Source organism: Canis aureus, chromosome 23 (genome assembly GCF_053574225.1).
Source record: "Canis aureus isolate CA01 chromosome 23, VMU_Caureus_v.1.0, whole genome shotgun sequence".
Classification (NCBI taxonomy): Eukaryota; Metazoa; Chordata; class Mammalia; order Carnivora; family Canidae; genus Canis; species Canis aureus.
Window position 1 is genome coordinate 31,634,408 of NC_135633.1, and position 20,212 is coordinate 31,654,619.

A 20,212-nucleotide genomic window follows, 5' to 3' on the forward strand; every position below is an offset into this window, starting at 1 on the left:
GTGGGAGTGAGGGGTTGGGTGTGGCTGTGAGCAACAGAGTGCTATCCCAAGGAACACTCGCTTTGGAAATGTTTAACCCAACCTGCCAATGGGCAGGAAGCAAGTCCATTCCCTTTCTAACCTCACCTGCCCCCTTTTTATACGTTCCTTCCTCTGCTTTAGCAGGAGAAATACACATTCTGCAAATGCACATCATTTAATTGCCTATCATAAATTCTCACCTGTCCAGAGGGATGGTGATTTTCAAGGCATATTTGAAAATCATTTTTTTTTTCTAGTAGGATCAAATATGCTTTGATCTTTAGTGTTATTGTAGATGACCTGTTTGAAAAAGTCTTGATAATCCAGGTGTTCTGCTTTAAGGTGCAAAAATACACAGCCAAGAATCTAGATGCCAAAACCAGAATAAATTGAGGGTAACAGATGGCAAGTAAATATTAGTATTCTCTCTCTCTCTCCTATCCTATACTTACAATGTTTCCATTTACTAAACAGTCTATTTACCAAGTATTTTGGTAATAACATCCTCTGTTTGCATGTAGCTTTTTGGGAAAACAGTGTGTTCTGAGCATAAGCTGTGCCTGCCTGGCTGGAGAGCGTGCTCCTGGGGGGGGGGGGGGGGCGCTGCCTCACTATCCTCCTCTTGTGCAGCTGACACTCTCATATGTCTTAGCTCCTAGAATTCCCATAACAGGCTAGAGAGGCCAGGAGAGCAGGTTTTATTCTCCCTTTAGTGCTAAGAAGAGTGAAGGCCAAGCAGGTGGAGTGACTTTCTAGTGTCACATGGCTATTGGGGGCTAGCTGGGATTGGAAGGCAAGCCTGTGTAGGGTGAACTGGCTGACACTGTGCGGACCCAGATGAAAATGCTTTGCCTCCCATGAAGCAGTCCGGGGTTCTTAATCCTGACTCAAGAGGAAACAAGGAACCTAATTCTGGCCCACACTTTCCCACTCATCTTTAGCCATGTTTGCCAGAAGACACAGGTGAGTGAAGGCTATCCCCTTTGCTGGACCACATATCCAGGTACTGGGCTCTGAACAAACCAGCTTGCCATGTCTGAAGGAGATATTTTACTTTGAAATAGCAACTACAGCTTCGCCCTATCCCCAGTGTCCTCCTAGCCTGTCAAACCCCTCATAGCTTGGAGGGCTAAGACAAGAGCTTCAAAAGGGCAGAAATCATGGTGCATTTTCATCATCTGTTGGAAGGTCTGCAGGGCAGGGCTTTTGATGTCAGCTGGCCGCCCTTGGTCTGTCATTCCTGGTGTCCAAGAAGAACACTTGAGAGACAGGTCTCGATATTAAGACCCTTCCTCCTCTCAGATTCAATATTGGCTGCAGCTCTATTCATTAAATGCTTACTATTTGGTAGGCACGGGGCAAGGACCTTTTCATAAGGTGTGCTGCTTCTCACTCATTCTGACGCCTGTTGGCGTTATGATGCTGTGCTAAACAGATGAAGTGACTGAGGCTCAAAATGGATTATTAACCTGCCTGGGGCACGCTGCCAGTAGGTGGCAGAGCTTGGATTTTAACCTGAGCCTATTTGATATCAAAGCCTATCCCCCCTTTTACCAGAAATTCTTAATGAGAGTACAAAATCAAATTCTTTCCTCGTATCTTTCCACGTGATTTCTATTCCATTAAGAAGTGCACTTTGGCTACCTTTTAGACAAAAATAGTAATTTCAGGTAAGATTTTTCCTTCTGACCAAAAAAGATAGCTATTCTCCACAGATCTCTCTGTATTTGATACACTCAGGTATAATCAATAAGACAGTATTTACACAGCGTCACTGTGTGTCCTGTCACCAGACACTCAATGACCACACACCTGTATGGACTGAGCAACTCTGTAATTAATATTGTCTATAAACTAGCAAGAGGCTGAAGCTCAGAGAAGGAAACCAACTTGCCCAAGGCCACACAGCTTTATGGCTCAGACTCCGAAAGCAGGACTCTCCAGCCTCAATACAACCCTTCTAACCACAGAATGCAGCAGCTTCTGTGTTTGATTGGATTGTGGTCTCGGTTGGAGATGGGGACTGGGGTGGGGATGAGGGTAGGGGCTTTTGGGATTCTGGCCAAAGCTGGAAAAGCAGGAGATGGAAAAGGCTTTATTCTAAAATGCTGCCTTGCTAGAAAACTTTAAACAGAAAAGTTCGCCTTTACAATCTGGAGGAGTTTTTCATGTTTCAGCTCATGCTGAATTGCTTTATGCTTTAGCTATAAACCTGTGACAGAGGGTGCGGGGGCAAGGCTGGCCCAACTTTAACTATAGCTGTACCGCTGTAAAGCTCAGGTTACAGGGATCACTTCTGGTGCCAAGGCAGTTTAACAAGTATGAATGCACATAATTCATTCCAGTTGTCCTGCCTCAGCACAGAAGGGCTATTTCTGGGGTGGGGCTACACACACTTTTGCCAATGTGGTTCCCATTACCGGCTCCAGCGCCTCAACCAAGTCCCCTCCACGCCCAGGAAGAGCCTGTTTTAGCACAACTGCTAAACTATCAATTCTCTGTAAGGGTTCAGAGGGTTTCTATATTCTGAGCTCCCAAAGAGGGTGAAGGTGTGATCGCACTACATGAAGTGCCTATACCTCGCCCATCCCACAAAACCTTTCCAAAAATTCAATGGCTCTGTCCAATCTCTCTTCAACCTGAGCAAAGTCTCTTCTGCTTTTTATTTTGAAAGCTTGCAGGACTACAGAAAAGTAGAAAGAATAGTTCAAAAACATCTATCTACCCTTCACCTAAATCTGTCAATTGTTAATATGTTGCCACATTGCTTAATTTCATTATCTTTCTCTACAAAAATTTTTTTCTGTTTGAAAGACAGTTGCAGACATCAGGACACCTTACATCAGCATGCGTCTCCTGAGAATAAGGACATTCCCCCATCCAACCACAATATCGTGATCACAACTAAGAAAATGAACAATTATTCCATAACATCACCTAACATATATATACATATATATATATGCCATATTTACAAACTTCCCCAATTCTTCCCTAGATGTCTTCTGTATAGCCTTAAAAGAAACTTAGGAGCTAACCAGGACTCAAATGTTGCTTGGACGTGGCTGCTATATTTAGAAGACATGAACAGACATTTCTCCAAAGATGCCATACAAATGGTCAACAGACATGTGAAAAAATGCTCAAAATCACTTGGCATTAGAGAAATTCAAACCCAAACCACAATGAGATACCACCTCTCACAGGTCAGAATGGCTAGAAGGAACAAGTCAGGAAATGACAGATGTTGGCAACAATGCGGAGAAAGGGGAACCCTCCTACAGTGTTGGTGGGAATACAAGCTGGTGCAGCCACTTTGAAGAACAGTATGGAGGTTCCTCAAAAAGTTGAAAATAGGGATCCCTGGGTGGCGCAGCGGTTTGGCGCCTGCCTTTGGCCCAGGGCGCGATCCTGGAGACCCGGGATCGAATCCCACATCGGGCTCCCGGTGCATGGAGCCTGCTTCTCCCTCTGCGTATGTCTCTGCCTCTCTCTCTCTCTCTCTGTGTGTGACTATCATAAATAAATAAAAATTTAAAAATTTAAAAAAAAAAAAGTTGAAAATAGAGCTACCCTATGACCCAGCAACTGCACTACTAGGGATTTTCCCCAAAGATACAAATGTAGTGATCCGAAGGGGCCACCTGTACCCCCAACATTTATAGCAGCAATGTCCACAATAGCCAAACTGTAGAAAGAGCCCAGATGTCCATCTGCAGATGAATGGATAAAGAAGATGTGGTATATATATATATACACACAACAGAATACTACTCAACCATAAAAAAATGAAATCTTACCAAGTGTAATGATGTGGATGGAACTAGAGAGTATCTTGCTAAGCGAAATATGTCATGCAGAGAAAGACAATTATCGTATGATCTCACTCATATGTGGAAATTTAAGAAACGAAACAGAGGAGCATAGGGGAAGGAGTGAAATCAGAGAGGGAGATAAACCATGAGAGACTCTTAACTGTAGGAATCAAACTGACGGTTCCTGGAGGGGTGGGGGTGGGAGATGGGGTAACTGGGTGATGGACACGTGATGTGATGAGTACTGGGTGTTATATACAACTGATGAATCACTGAACTCTACATCTGAAATGAATGATACACTATATGTTAATTAATTGAATTTAAACAAATCAAAAAAAGAAAGAATATGGCTGCTATATTCATTTAGTCTCTTTCAATCTAGAAGAAACTTCCACCCAACCTAGCACTTGGATTACTGTTTTTCATGGCACTAACCTTTTTGAAAAGTCCAGGTCAGCTGCCTTAAAGACTATCCCTAAATCCTGGATGGGTCTTGACTGTTTTCTCGTGATTAGATTCAGGTTAATATTTTGGGCAAGCACACCTCACATGTGATGGAATGTACTCGTCCTTGCTTCATATTACTGACCACGAAATGGTCACACAGGTGACGATTCCTGATCTCCTCACCATTAAGAACCTTTTCCTGTTATAATTAGTAATCCATGGTGCAAAGTGCAATCTTATACTCAGTTATCCAAACTATTTTTGCCCTCTCACTTCCTAAATGACCTTCACACCCTGCAAACGGCCTTACCATGGTCATCAATGGCTATCTAGATGCTGAAGCCACTAGGCACTTTTCACATTTCCATCATTAGATTCTCAGTAACTGGATGTTAATGTTCAGCCCCTCCTGGAGGGCAGGATTCACATTAGTACTCCTGGCCCTACCTCAGTGGTTAGCACACAGTAGGAGGTCAAGAGATCTTTGTAGAAAGGATAAGTGAATATATTTATTGAGAGAAAGTCAGGATTTGGAATTAGAAGGCCTGGCTTCAAATCTAGCTCAGCCACTCTTCAAGTAAGGAATGGATTGACTTAAATCAGTGGTTTTCATTAACTTTGAAAAAAAATGCCTAATACTTGAAGTGTTCTTTCAATAGGATCTTACCCAGTGGCAAATGTAGGAAGCTGACAAGAGGGGGCGGCTTTGGTTGAAGCAGGTAGTGAAGGTCAGTGGTGCGCCTTACTGGAGAGGGGGCCCAGGTTCAAGCAGGAGGGGGAAGGGCACACTTTAGTGGGTCCTGACTGCCATCTGGGAAGTCTGAACTGTAATCTGTAGCGTTAGGTTCCAGTAGTGGAAGGTGTGTTGGGAAATCACTGTTACAGGTCATCGTGGGTGCCATGCATCAGGGGAGGGGAAAGAGCAGAGCAAGAGAGCACTGCAGGGTCAGTGCAGGGTGGAGACAGGGAGTCAGGAGTTATCTCCTGTCCTCTCTCTGTCTTGGTTCCCTCCTCTGACATCCTTTGTCTGTTGAATGCTCTTTGAGTCTTTCTCTCCTTTAAATCCAAGTGTCCCTCCTGGCGAGGAGGGGAGCAGCCCGTCACTAAATGAAGAGCAGGGTTAGCACAGAGTGGAGGGGCAGAGGCCCCCCATGCTTAGAGGGGCTCCGGCCATTTGCTGAGTGATTCGATGACCTGAGAAGCCTGTCCATTGTCCAGGCTTTAAAGGGCCACTGCCTCTTACCATTAACCCAACTCAGGACAAAGGCCATCACCAGCTCAGACAAATAAGCTGCTTAGCCAGACCTCATGCATCATCTTGTCACCCACACAGGGGCCCAATGCGGGCATCTTAAAAGAGCTAAGCACTGGAGTGCAACTCAGCGGTTTCCTTTCAGGAGGATTTTGGCCAGGGCTTGGGGACTGCCACCACAGTGTGCACGCAGCCTTCTCTTCAATGTGGGACAGGGGGAGAGATTTCTGATCTGCTGCAGAGGCTCTCTGAGACTTCTGGTGTCCTGTACATTGTCAGGAAAGGGGGATGATGGCTGTTGGAGGAGGGAAGGTGGCCTGCAGGGGGTGAGATGAGGTTGGGTGGAGAAGCCAGGCACACCTGGGAAACAAAATGCCACTTAGTATCTGCGTGACCTTGGCCAAGTTATTGTACCTTTCTGAGGCTTGGTTCGGTAACACAATGACCAGAATAAGGGTAACAGTAACAGTAGTGTCCATTTAAAACTTTATAATAGTCACATACTTTGCTGTGTACTCCACATATGAAGTAAGCATTATTATCATCCCTATTTTATACATGAGGTAAAATGGAAACTCAGAAGTCCTCTGCTCAAGGCCTTAGCTACTAGAGGCAGAGCCAAAATTCAAACCTCCCCTCTTAACTCTCCTGCTCTAGAACCCACCAGTCATACAGATTCACAGGTAGGAAAAGGTGGAGCACTTAGCACAGCACCCAGCACCCTCTAAGTGCACAATAATAGGATTTGCTCTTCTGTTACACAATCCAAAGGTGTGTGTGGCCTTCCTCAGTTCCTGAGGCCACACCTGCCACCTTCTCTCCTCTCCCTGAGCTTTGAAGTAAGTGAAGTATAGAGTGGTACACCTGCCCTCAGTGCACACTGCTCACTCCATTCCACCTCAAACCCTGGGGAAATGGAATCTTCTAAAGAGGCTGCGCCACAAGACGGGGTAGGGGGTAGGGTGGAGATGGGCCCTGCCACACCAGCTCTTTGCTTGAAGAGAGGAAGAGAGCCTTGTCTTCCACCACTGCCCCCTGCAGCAGACCCGGATGTTCCCTCTGTCCCCCCTGCAGCAGACCTATCCTCCATGCACCTGGCTACACATGGAGGGCACAGATGAGGTATGATCAGAACCCTCTAGGACAGGACCCCACGCAGAACACACGCCTGGAAAAGTCTGCTGAATGAATGAATGAATGAATGAATTTGAGGAAATAAACGCTTCCAAATCCCACAATTAGACTGGAAACATTTAGTTGCACACAAATAACTGATGTGTAAAGTATGACCTTCGGGGCTCCTCATTACACCTTTTCCTTGTCTGCTTGGGCTGTCATGACCAAGTACCATAGCCTGGATGGCTTAAACAACAATTTATTTCTCATTGTTCGGGAGTCTGGAAAGCCCAAGATCAGGTTCCAATAGGATTTGGTTTCTGGTGAGAGCTCTCTTCCTGACTTGCACACGGTCACCTCCTTGCTGTGTCACACGGCAGAGAGCAAGTGAACAATTGTATCCCTTCCCTTTTTGTAAGGATATGGGTTTCGTCCACATCATGGCTCCACCCTTATGATCTCTGATGGCCTCACTCCCTTAAAGGATCTACCTCCAATACTGTCACATGGAGGCCAGGGCTTCAAAAGGTGGCTTTTTCAGGGACACAATTCAATCTGTAGCAGACTGTAGATCATAAAACCAAAGCTTACTTCTGGGCAGAACCTGGATGTGTAAACTCATCTGTGCTCCTTGGGAGTTATGGTCTATCTCCAGTTTGCATTAAACCTGAACCTCCTGGGCACCTGGGTGGCTCAGTGGTTGAATGTCTGCCTTTGGTTCAGGTCGTGATCTCAGAGTCCTGGGATCGAGTCCCACATCGGGCTCCCTGCAGGGAGCCTGCTTCTCCCTCTGCCTGTGTGTCGCTCTCTCTGTGTCTCTCATGAATAAATAAATAAAATCTTTAAAAAAGAAAAAAAGCCCTGAACCTCCCAGTTTGCATTAAACTCCTGCAGCCCCACAGACCCTGGCACGCTTGCCTCCTTGGCCCCCTAACGATGCCTGCTTCAGGGCAGGTTTGTTTAAGTGTATGGCTGTCTCTCCAACAACCAACAGGTGAGCAGACTGCTTGCTTTTCTCCATGAGCCCCGGCACAATAGAAGTCTTTAATAATAATTTCCTGAATTGAATTGGTTCTGAAGGGTAAACAAGCTTCATTTCTTCCCCTATCAGTCCAAATCAGAAAGACCTTCCACTGTTCTCACTCTAAATTAATGAGGTTTTGTTACATTCAGAAGCCTTTGCTCCCAATAATGCCAGATATTCACCGCAGGCTCTGCATTTAGCACTGGGAACATTCCTTGTCCCTTCAAGAACCCTGGTAGTTTACTGTGGCCACAGCTCCCTGGCGGGAGCACAGAGGTAAACAAAGAGAGGGGAGGGCCCCTGGGAAGAAGGGCTTTGGCTGGGGCTGCCGCTGAGTCAGGCCCCCAGCCTGCCAGCAGTGGGAACATGTTGAGGGGTGCCGTGGTGGGGGAAGGGGACCACGACAGGGCTCTGGGCTTTGGAGGGATCACCCCGGGATGGTGTGAGGATGGAGGAAAGGGAGAGACAGCCAGGGAGGCTCCTGGGGACACTACCGCAGTGGTCTAGGGGAGGAAAGACAGAGTAGGAAGTGTTTTGGCTAAGGAGAGCAGGATTTGCAAAACTAGAAAACTAGAAAATAGGCAAGTCTCATCTCAACTTCTGTTTTTGCTCATTTTCCAGATAATAGCAGAGACGTGATCACAACTTAAATTTTGATCAGGTAACCTCCTCACCATCTAAAAACATACCCCATTCTTTGCCAAAGATGATGAGGAGAGACCAGTACATACTGAACACACTCTAGAATCTCAGCGCCCAAGACGTTATCCCATCGCACCTTTGAAACAACTCCCGGATTGCTATTCTTACCCCATTTTACAGCTGGGCAGCTGGGCGAGAGAAGGGAGCCTGGAGGAGCTGGAGGAGGTCACACAGCCACTAGGGAAGGACACTCACATCAGCCGGATAGTCCGCCCCCGCCCAGCCCCCACTGCGGCTGCTGAAGAGAGGTCTTTAGAAGTGCAAATATATGTATTACTCTTGTTATTCCGTGCGGCAGCTTCCCAGAGTTATTTATAGAAATATGATCCATTGAGGAGAGAAGGAGTGAAGCCTAAATGAATTACCAGTCATTTTCCTCTCCTTTCAACTCTGGTGGGGGGAAGGCTAGCTGACCAGAAGGAAAAGACATCACAGCGTTTCATCTGGTACCAGATATCAACACTCAGTTCCTGGCACTATGGGAATGGAAGCAATGCAGGGTGCTCCAGCCAGCAAGGCTGAGGCTCTGTTTCCAAGACCCCCTGCTATGTTTGTTTAGCTGCTGCCTTGGGCTCACTCCCCTATCCTAAGTCTCTGGAAACCATGCAGGAGAAAAAGGAGGATTAAAGCTCAGGACACCCAAACAGAGCTGTTAATTGTACCTTCTCCAAGCCTGGGTGGCAATGGAGGAATCCGCCTTCCTTCCAGAGATGACTGGCCAAAATCTTTTGGGTGCCAAGAGGGGAAGAGGAAACTAACATTCATGGGGTACCTATTCCGTAGTGATCATCACGTTAGAAGTCTTGACCGGATTTTCTCATATACACAGCAATTTGGTGAAGTACTATTCAAACCAATATCCATTTTACAGAGGAGGAAACAGATCCAGAGAAGTTAAGCAACGTGCTGTGGCCACACAGCACTGTAAGGATCTCCAGGCCTCCATAATCTATCTTTCCCTCTAATGGTTCCACATTGTACTGTTTCGGCTTTAAGTCTGGCTTTGGTTTTTTTAGGCCTTTTAGAGCAAAGTGAATTTTTTTAGTTGTTTAATCTCAAACACCTATATAAATAATAGCAGTTCAGAGGGAGAGAGCGGAGGGCAGAAAGGAGAGGAAGGTGGGGGGGGGGGGGAGGAAGGAAACCACATGGTTTCCTTGTCCAAACTGGGAGCCATTAACCAGTGATGGGGGATCCAGCTGAGCTCAAAGCACCCAGCTCAGACCTGATGACAGGGGCAGAGGGCAACGGGCTCTGAGGGGAGGGTGGGAACAGATCGCTCAGAGAAGACCACACTTAGGAAAGGCAAGAAGGGTAGATTCTGAGAGCAGCAAGAGACGTTTATTCCCAAAGTGAGCAGGCTACAGGGGGTAGCATTGAAAGCCCAGAGTACTGGGAAAAGCCATGGGGTCGGGTATCCTAGGGACGCAATTTTGGTGGCATCCAGTACCAATGGACACTAAAGCACTCTGAGTCACATGCAGGATAGCTGCTTTCAGGCTTTTAGATGATGTCGAGGAGGAAGTCTCAGTTTAGTACTGCTGTGTTTTTAACATTTGCCAAGGTCCCTGTATAACAAAGAGAAGCCAACTTCTGCTGTGTCCTCAAGCAGGCATTCTTTTGACAGGTTGTGATAACTGCTTCCACTGTATCTATTTCTACAGCTACCCTCTATTTATGGCAAGTGAATTGCAGCAGAAATACACAATTTTCTTTTAAAATAAATAAAATTGGGGCACCTGGGTGGCTTAGTTGGTTAAGTGTCTGCCTTCAGGTCAGGTCATGATCCCAGGGTCCTGGGATCCAGCCCCCAGTCTCAGGCTCCCTGCTCAGCCAGGGGTCTGCTTCTGCCCCTCCTCGCCGTTCATCTCTCTTTTACATAAATTAATAAAATCTTAAAAAAAGATAAATTCACTTAGGTAAAAAAAAAAGTTTGTAAAAGGAGGCAGGGTAGGAAAGAGTAGTGCAGGCAGGCACACCAGTGACGGTGACGAACTGCGCCAGTGAGGCCTGGCAATGCTGATGTAATCTAGTTCTCCCGCTGCCCACAGGGACCGCAGGAGAGGCTCTCGTGGGGTCACACTGCGGGTCAGAGGAAGAGCTGGGCTCGGGAGCCAGGTCTACTGCTCGGGGATGTGAGTCTCCTCACAAGCAGCTTTCTATGGTGAAGGGTCAGGGTGAGGCCTCTCCAGGTGAGGTTGATAACTGGGAGATGGAGCTTCTATGGATGGCAGTGGCCTCACAGGTGGACTGGCCACTGTGAGCAAAGCCAAACCTGCTTGAAAGCCATGCACCAAGTGGGCAGCTCTGTGCCAAGCTGCTTGCCTCTGAGCATGTTTCCTGCAGTGTATGATGGTGCTCCCATGACTCCACATGGAGCCAATCTCACAGGGCTGTGCTGTGGATCCAATGAGGTGACAGATGTGAACGCCCTCTAGGAATGTGAGGGCTTTGCGAGTGTTAGTTGTATTAATCTCACAAACTCTCCATGGCCTCCTTCCTGGCGCCTCTTCAACAGTCTGGGACCTGAAGTGTCAGGAGATGCTCTGAGACATGGTCTGGTGTCCACGGGGCCTCATGGAGCCAGCCACTAACATTTCAGTGGGGACACAAACCAGGCTTAGTTTCCAGATGGAGAAAGCCCAGACACATGGCTAACGTGCCTTCCTCGGGGGGTGGTCTAGGAATTCCTAGATCTAATCAAGCCGTACACCCAAAAATGTTATTTTTGTACCTTTTAATGCAATGGTATTTGGGGAAATTAGTGGAAAAGGAGCTGCAGAGAGTCTACAATTGTGTCACGTGAGTGACTAATTAAAGGGCTCTCCTTCTCCCAGGACATTTGGTTACATTAATTCAAAATGTGACCTGTTTATTTTGCAAGGTCAGGAAGAAGCCTTACCTCCTAGAAAGCCAATGTGGCAATTAAATTAGAGTCACCAGAGTTTGCCTGGGGTAATGTATGAAAAAGGGCTTTGTAAACTGTAGGGAAACAGAAGTCACCTCTGTGTGGTTGTCTCCACTGCCCCCAATTAGAGGGGCACAATGGCCTGCCCCTAGAGGGAAGCCATAGGTGAGGGCTTGTTTAGTTGAGGGAGGTACCGGGTAGGGTGGAAAGGGCACAAAGTCTGGGGCCAGTTCTGGATTCTGGAAAATTGAACACCTGGCCTTACCTCCTGAATTCCTCTGCAGGGAGACAGCCAGCCTGCTGGCTCAACCTGGGCTCTGAGTTCCCACATCTACAGCAGTGGGGGCTTGGCCTTTCTAAATAGCTGTCATGGAGAAACAGCAAGCTCTTAGAGAGCTTCCTAGCCAGCGACTTGCACCTGTAGCATCCCTTCTAGGTATCAAGCTATCTAGTTATCTCTATAACCACGGGCAAGTTACCAAACCTTTGAATCCTGGTACCCTCATTTAAAAAAAGGCACAATTCAGGTTCATCATCCATTAGCCACCATTCTGAAATCCCCCAAACTCTGAGACCAAAAGTTCTATCAAAATTCTTTTCATGGCAAAACTTGAACTTAAATGAAGCTCAGTCTTTTTTTTTTTTTAATCCCATGAGTATGACTATTCATGTTTCATCACAGATATATTGATGTGTTTGATTACCGTGGACTACCTGAGCACTCTGGGAATGTTAAGAAAAACACATCTGATGAACTATATTTTCTTTCATAAGCTGAAAACTTCTGGATTCTGAAATGTATCTGGCTCCAAGGGGTTCATTTAAGAGATTTTGATCCCATTGGTTTAATAACAGTTTTATGGGGTCTTTCTGTTTAGGAGGCCCTTTCCCCCTCATCTGTCTGGATAACATCCACAGATATTTCAAATGTCACCATGAATAAATGAATAAAGGAACCTATCAGTCTGTCTTGCTACTAGGAGTTAGGTAACTTAACTTCTCTACATAGCTGATGTAAGAATCTATTTACCAGCAAGAGTATTTTAATCCAAGAGAGAAGAGAGGGGAACAGAATTGTATGAAACTTCTCATACCCCAATGTCCTTTATCTTTGGGACTGGGGAAACATCCAGACCTAATTACCGAGAGTTGACACAGAACAACTAAAATAGGTTCCATGAAATTCACAGTGAAAGGAGACAAAAACCTCAGTGGACACTTCTCAACAGTAGGAAACAGGCACAATTTTGCCTTCTGATTTCACAAAGCGACTAAAAAGGACCCGGGCAGACTCCCTCAAGGGAATCTGGATAGGTCTTAAATTAAGTTGAATTTTTTTGTTTTGTTTTGTTTCATTTTAAGAAAACACTTTTGGAAGGAGCTGGCATACGTAGCAGTGTTTCCCATTTAGAAAGAAAAATAAACACTCCTCCACTGGATTGGAAGTCAAAACAAAATAATTCCAGCTGCTTAAGGCCCGAGAAAGTCAATGAAACTGCCAAACAGCAGTGATGTTGACCAGTGTGACCAGCTTGAGAAATCTGTAAACTGAAGTGGGAAGGGCCCAGTGCAGGATGTGGGGATGGACAAGAAGAGAAAAGAAGCCATGGATGACCCAGCATCCAGGGCTTGCTTGCCTTTCATGAAGCAGCACCAAAATTTACTGCCTCAGTCATTTGTACCTACTCATCTTTGAAAGTTCCACCGTTCTCACAAAAACACAGGTGAAAAATTCTACTCTATGGTATCAGACAGTCCTGAGGTACAAATCTGATTCTATCAGTTAGAAGCTGTAGTGACTTAGGGGAAGTTACTTAACCTCTCTGGCCCTGTACTGCCTCAATGAGATTTAGAAATGTCTATGTCACAGGTGGATATGAAGATTCAATCATATTCCAAAATTCAATGGGATTAAACACCCGTCACGTAAGAGGTACTTCATCAAGGTTGATATGAGTGATATGAGTAATAGGAATCTAACAACTTGTAATTCTTTTTAAAAAATTCTTTTAAGGGGCGCCTGAGTGGCTCAGTGGTTGAGCATCTGCCTTCTGCTCAGGGCGTGATCCCGGGGTCCCACATCGGGCTCCCCACAGGGAGCCTGCCTCTCCCTCTGCCTGTGTCTCTGCCTCTCTCTGCGTCTCTCATGAATAAATAAAATCTTTAAAAAAATTCTTTTAAAAATCTTAAAGATATTTTTCTTTGGTGGAATTCTTCTTCTCCAATCTCCTGCTAAGGAGGAGACATAGAAATAATAGGACCTGGTATTGGAAACAAAACCAAACAAATGGGGTGGAGGGCGGGGGGGTGAGGGTGGAAGAAGACAGGAGCCTGTAGAGTCAAGCAGGCTTGGGTCTGAATCTTTAACATGCCCCTGAGGAGCAGTGGAGTTATGGGCAAGTCACTGGCCCTTCATGGGCCTCATTTTCCTGGCAGAGAAATAGAAAAAAATTGAAGCTCAAATAAGTTAATGCATGTACAGAGAGACTGCCACACGGAGCATGCTCATTACATGTAAATCCCCCCCACCTCTTCCTCACCTAGGCTTTGAGAAACTGACAGCTTTCTCCGAGCTATTTATTCCCTGACCCTCTTAAACATTATCAAGTTTTTAAAAGTCCCTTGACTTCAGAATCTAGGTTATGACAATTGACAGAACCCTTAATATTTATTCTAAAAAGTTTCTCTGGGGTAGGGACAAATGCCTACTTAATCCTCGCCACTTCCTTTAGCTTTTCAGCTGTGACTAGCTGATATTTTAGTGAAATCTTTTTATACATATATCAGTGTTTTCTAGATGGTTATCCTTGGGGGCAGATTAGGACTTTGATGACAGAAAGAGCTCCTTCCCCTGTTTTCTTTCCCGCAGGGACAATGAGCTGTTCTGTGATGCCTCCTGCGTCTCCTTGCACTTTACACGGGGATTCTGGCCAGGCGGCTCTGAGGCCTCGTGGCCCTGGGATGGCAGCCCAGCGCTGGAGTTGACACAGCTGTAGGCAGAGGGCCTCTGGGGAGCCGCTGGAGAGAGCAGTCGAGCTCCTGGGGAGGCTGGTTTCCAGAGGGTCAGCCCCCCACCACCACCTTGCAGGACGCTGAGTCAGCTCCCACCAAAGGAAACCACTTCAGTTTCACCCACCAGGAGCCCAAGGGGCTGCCTTTGTCATTTAAAGTACATTCTGAATTAAGTCTCTGGGGAAGCCTGCCTCAGAAGGAGCTGGAGCAATTCATCTATTTAGGGTGGTCTCTGGGAGGGAATGGGGCTGTAGTGATAGGGAAGGGAAATAGGGACATCTGTGACTTTTACCTTTCCTAAACTCCATAGTAACCTTTGGAAGGGTTTCCCCATTTCACAGAGCAACTGATGGTCTGAGAGGTTAGGTACTTGCCTGAGGGTCCCGTATTCGGGACCCAATTTCAGAAGGTCGGGCCCCATGGTCCTTGCTCTCTTGGCTGCACTTTGGTCCTTTGGCAGTTTGTACTGCTCACTCGTTCACTTATTCTCTTATTAAATTGACACTACACAAAGAGTGCCTCAAAGGCCATGCACCAAACTGTTAAAAGTGGTTATCTCTGGGAGGAGCGATTACAAGAGAACTTTGCTTTTTACCATTCTGTATTGTCTGAATGTTAACAAGCATTGTCACTTTTATGATTGACAAAAAGAGTAAAGATAACCTCATTAAAATAACTTAACATTGCTTTCGTGAAAATAAATCAAAACCTTAAAAACATATATCAGGTCCACTCTGCAGCAGAGTCCACTCATCTCCACTCACTGGTACTGGGTTCATGCCAGGATCAGCAGGTCTTTTTGCTAGTAGAAGACCACTCAGTTTGGGACTTCAGGGGACAGGAAGGTAGCGGGCAGGGTCCAGCTGTGGAGTGAGACTCACCAGTTCTCTCTCATGACCTGCCAGCCCCAGAGCAGCAGATCACTAAAACCTGGACTCTCCCTTTGGGCATGGGACACATTTATAAGCAACCTTTAGAGTGACAGTCTCAGAGCAAGCCCCAGGGAGGGAATGAGAAGTGTCTCTAGGTCCCCTGGGGAGAGGACCAGCACAGAGGAGCATGACTGAGCAGACAGCTTGTAGGCCAAAGTACCCCCATCTTCCCTGCACATCAATAATGCACCAATGCTATCAATTTGCTGCATAACTTACAACAAAGTGATTGCTCTCATTCAGTTATTTAGCAAAGGGAGAGATTAGGGACTTTAATCTCCTATCTTGTCTTTTACCTTAGAAGGCTCATTTACCCAGAAATGAGCAAAGAATTATCATCATGCATGTGTGTGTGTGTGTGTATGTGCATACATACACATTTTTTCCCCTAAGTAAACTCAAGAAGGCTGCTGGCTAACACACCCCTGACAGCACCACATGGCACTCATTCATTCAGAGTACCTTAGAGATTGCCCTGTCACTGGTTCAAATGGGAAACCGATACCTAGAGAGGGACAGTCATTTGCCAAGAACGAATAGCCAGTGACCCACAGAGCACACAGGTTTCCTCCCTCCTAGTCCAGGGTTCCTGATTCTGTGCATAGTTTAAAACATCAGCAGCTAAAACATATGGAGAAGCAGTGACACCAAACCACTAAAAGGACAATGCCACCCTCAGGGAGCACAAAGGTAGTAGGCCCTGGAGGACAGTTTGACTTTTGGTCACAGAGAACGTATGGCCTAAGATCCTGGCGGAAGAGAATCATCAAGTCCAAAGACGTCTTTGTCTGATTTTCAAAGAGGCTCTCATCATCCCCTCTCTTGGAGGCTTCTGGTCATCCTTGCAAAGACATAGATTAGCCTCTGTTGGACACAGAGAGGGCAAGGACCTTGACCCAGGTCACACAGCACCTGACCAGGCACTAAAACCTGGGTCTGCTGGTCCTAGGTCAGCCCAGGGCTCTTCCACCATACCCTGCCATGCCTCTTCACCTTAGGAGAGTCAGGGCACGGCCTGGAATAGTGTTTCCTATGAGCAGATCCATGCTTACGCCACTGGCTCTCTCTGCAACCAGCATTCGGCCCTGCAGCTGCTTGGAACTTCGGGCCCCTCTGTCTCCTGGCAGTGTGAAAGTCAAGAACTTTCAGAGCCAGCGCTGGCCTCCAGGTAGTTTCCTTTCTGTATGCCTTCTCACGGTTAATGGGGGGCACTAGAGCACCGGTTTCACAGGCTGGGTGGGGAGGAGGATCCCCCGGAGCAACAAGTGCTAGGGGCTGGCGTGGTCCTGACACACAGGAGGCAGCCAGCCCATCAGTGCTAGTTTTGCTTTAACCTTTCTTGTCCTTCTCGGTTGGGGTCTGTCTTTGCCTGCCTCGGTCTCCACCTGACGCTTCTGTCTCGTGCCTGTGCATCTCTGTCCCTGCAGCTCTGTCTCCCCCCCGACGTCTGTCATGGGAGCGGGACTGCAGCCCCCTGAACCCCCAGCACCGCAGCGGCGCAGGAGCGGGGCTGCCTGAGTCTCCGAGCCGCGCCGGGCACCCCCTCCACCCCGCCCCCCCGAGCCCCCCCATGCACCAGGCCCTCCGCCCCTGCAAGCGGCCCAAGCAGACAGATTAATCAGCATCGCCCATGAAAGGAACACACACACACACACACACACACACACACACACGCACACACACGCACAAGTTAGGAAGAGAGAGGGACTTACCGTTCGCCGCGACCCCCAGGCTGGCGGAGCCACTTTTAACTAAGAATGAATTAGGGACAAACTCTTCCTCAGAGTCTGAGTCCGGGGTTGGCTGGGCCACACCGCTGCCTAGCAACCGCCTCTGGCTCTCATTGGCCGGAGGGGAGGGGGGCGGGGAGGGGGACTGCTCTATAGGGGTTGATGAAGCGGATGAACAATGCAAGGGAGCACCTGCGAACCACAAAGACAAACACAGACAGAAAAAAATAATGAAAATCGGTTTTGCGCACACGGGGACGGGGGAAGGAACAAAATAAAACACGCATCAACGGGGGAGGGGCTCCCAACACCGGGCGATCTACTGCACACGTGGTCCGGGGGCGGGGCTGGTGGCCTCCGCAAAGGTAGTTGGTGCAAACTTTTTTCTGCAGAGCCGGGCCTCGGTGCAGAAGTCTGCATGCACGGCTTGCAAAGAGGGCACCCCTCGGAAACGCACGGGAAGCCCGCCCTGCTTTGCCTGTCGTCGGAGAGAGGCCTGGAGACCTGGGGTCTGCTTCTGCGGGGCCATGCTGTCTATCAAGCAGCTGCCCGGCTCTGCACCTCGGTGGCCGCACTGGTAAAACGAACAGCCGCCCCGGGTGATCGCTGAATGCCTGCAAGCTGGCCATTCTGTGATGTCACTGAAGTGAAATGATGTTCTTATGAATGAGTGAGATTTTTAATCGGATATGCCTGGAAAAGGCTCTGGGACTCATAAAAGAAGGAGCCGGAGAGAAGGATCCAGGGCCCCCTTCCACCCACCACTAGCATTCTAGGATTTTAACACACTCTCAGAATCTAACATTTTAAGATTCTTAAATCCTGCCACTCTCTGCAAACTCCCTGGGAGCAAGAGCATTGGGCAGCCTTTTCCACCTTTGTATCCTGAGTCTAGCATAGTGCCCGGCATGCAGTAGGCACTAACAAAATATTTGCTGAATAGGTGAGTGGTAGGTGTCTCATACATTAGGATCCTCAAGTTCTAATAGGTGCAGATAAAATAATTTTATAATTTTAGGACATTAGTATACTGTCAGTTCCAAGATACAGGAAGTTAGTATGTTTTGACCTCAAGTTTCTAGCATGCCAGGGTTCTGATTCTAAAACCCCAGTTTTGTGAGCATACTCCCAGCTCTTCAGAAGGAGAAGGTGAGGGCCTAGTACAGGATCTTTGAGATCAGATCATTTGCAGTATGACCTGTGGCTGGCCTTTAGACATGTGCAGTACATCGTCCACAAGAGAGGGAACATAAGCACAAACATATAAAAGTATACAGTACAAGACAATGCATCCACTTAACAGCAAGGGCTGCTTCTTTTCTTCCACCTTTACTGATAGAAGGCTGAAAAAATAATCAGATTTACCCAGATTTTCAAAGAGACTGAACTTTAGGAAACATAATGCAGCCCAGATATGTCATTATAAAATTCGGCAGAGCTATAAGGGAGAGGTGGCATAGAGCCGATATTTGGGGGCAAGAGTAGGTTTTTGTGGTCTATCTACCAAGAGTAGCTCTCTCAGTTCACAGCCACCAAATCCTGAAGGATTCTGCAGGTTTCGTGATTCTTATGTCAACTCCTGAGCCTAACCACATGTGATGACATTTTATAGAGAAGCTGTCTATGCCATCTGATTCATAGTAGAAATTTAGTAAGAGCAGTTGAGATAGCAGGTACAACCTCTGCATTGCTCTGGGTTCTGCTTTCTTTACCTAAAAATCTGGGTTAGGATTCTCTTCAAAATCATCTAAACCAAGGGTTCCCAATTCACCTTGTGAGACCCTTCCCCAACACCACTTATTACACAGCATTTCTGTGCAGGTGCTCAATCCTTTCTCTGAACTAGCTTTGACTTTAGTTCTGTTATCACATTTCCCATAGTGTCTTTGCAGTTATCTGAAATTGTCTCTCACATAAAAATATATGCCATATTCTTGGGGTGGAGTTCATTCTTGGAGTGGGTTTTGGAGTTCAACAGAATTGGGGTTTGCATCATGATCGAGTCTCCTATTAGTTGTATGATCTTGGGAAAATGACTTCCAGCTCCTTGTAAGTTGGGCACACCTCCCCTTTCACACAATTGAGAGGACTAAGGATACCATATCTGAGCACACAGTATGCATGAGCAAGTAGGGTCAGCACTCAACAAATGTTCATTAAATTGAATGAAACCACCTCCCCCTACCCCCGAAGAACCTTATTCATGATTCTGCTTCCCTTGCAGTCTCCGTTTTGGAAAGATTTTGTCGACCAGGCTGCATTTATTAAGCAAATATACATTCATTTCCTCCTCTTTTATTAGTCAAAGACATCTTATAATCTCCAATCAGAGCTTCTGATGAGCTTGAGATAACCAGTACCATACCATGCTGAGTTGTTAGAATTTCAGACAAAAGTTAAGAAACATGATATGTTGTTCTAGGGTGCTAGTTACAGCCTCTTCCTGAGTAAATCTGTCAAGCTTTATGAAATAAATAGTTCCAGAACTAAGTAAATTGTTCTATCACAAATTTCAGACCCGAGGCTGGGAACAGCACAGTGCCCTGGCCTCATGCCTGTTTCTTCTGCCTTCATCCAATCTCCAGGCAGGCCTCCACTCACTTCAGGTCTTAGGGTTGCTCTGAATGTTTATAGCCTAACATTCCAAGCACCTAACAAAGTGCCAGGCCCTTAGTAGGTGGACAATTACCTCATGATGTTTCTGTGAAGTACAGATAGTGTTGGAAACATGTTAATTCCCTTCCTCCTATTCATCAGCTGCTGTTAATTTATGTGGTCCCCAAGTAAGGTACACAGAACCATCCCCAAGAAAATGTTAGAAATATTTATTTTCTAATCCCATTCTTGGCTAATATCTGTTTTGTATACATTTTGTAACGTATATATTAGTGCTTGAAATACATGTAACAAAATGCATTGCTGTATAAATTTGGCACCTAAAGAAGCGAGGCAATGTGGTAGTAAGAATATGGATTCTGGAGCCAGATCCTACATTTGAATTCTAGTTATATTACTTGCTAGCTCAGTAGTAGTGACCGCAGGCAAGTTACTTTATCCTCTGTGCCTCAATTTTCTCATCTATATAATGGAAATTAAAGGATAAAATAAAAAAGAATGCCTACTTCCCAGGGTTGCTTTGAGCATTAAAGGAATTAAAACAAGTAATATGTTAACAACAGTGTGGCAGCCAGTAAACACCTAACAAACATTAGATGTGCTATGCACAAATATGTATGTATAGAGTGAGGGG

The 20,212-nt window shown here is 46.5% G+C and overlaps 1 protein-coding gene across 4 annotated transcripts in view; it reads right to left on the reverse strand.

Annotated features, from left to right (window-relative positions):
• TENM4 (teneurin transmembrane protein 4) overlaps positions 1-20,212 on the reverse strand; it is a 2,712,352-nt gene that overhangs the window by 269,601 nt on the left and 2,422,539 nt on the right. For all 4 annotated transcript variants that reach the window (XM_077867222.1, XM_077867224.1, XM_077867225.1 and 1 more), the window contains one exon: positions 16,945-17,154. In XM_077867222.1, coding sequence (XP_077723348.1) covers positions 16,945-17,154 — 210 coding nt within the window. The remainder of the gene's footprint in view (positions 1-16,944; positions 17,155-20,212) is intronic.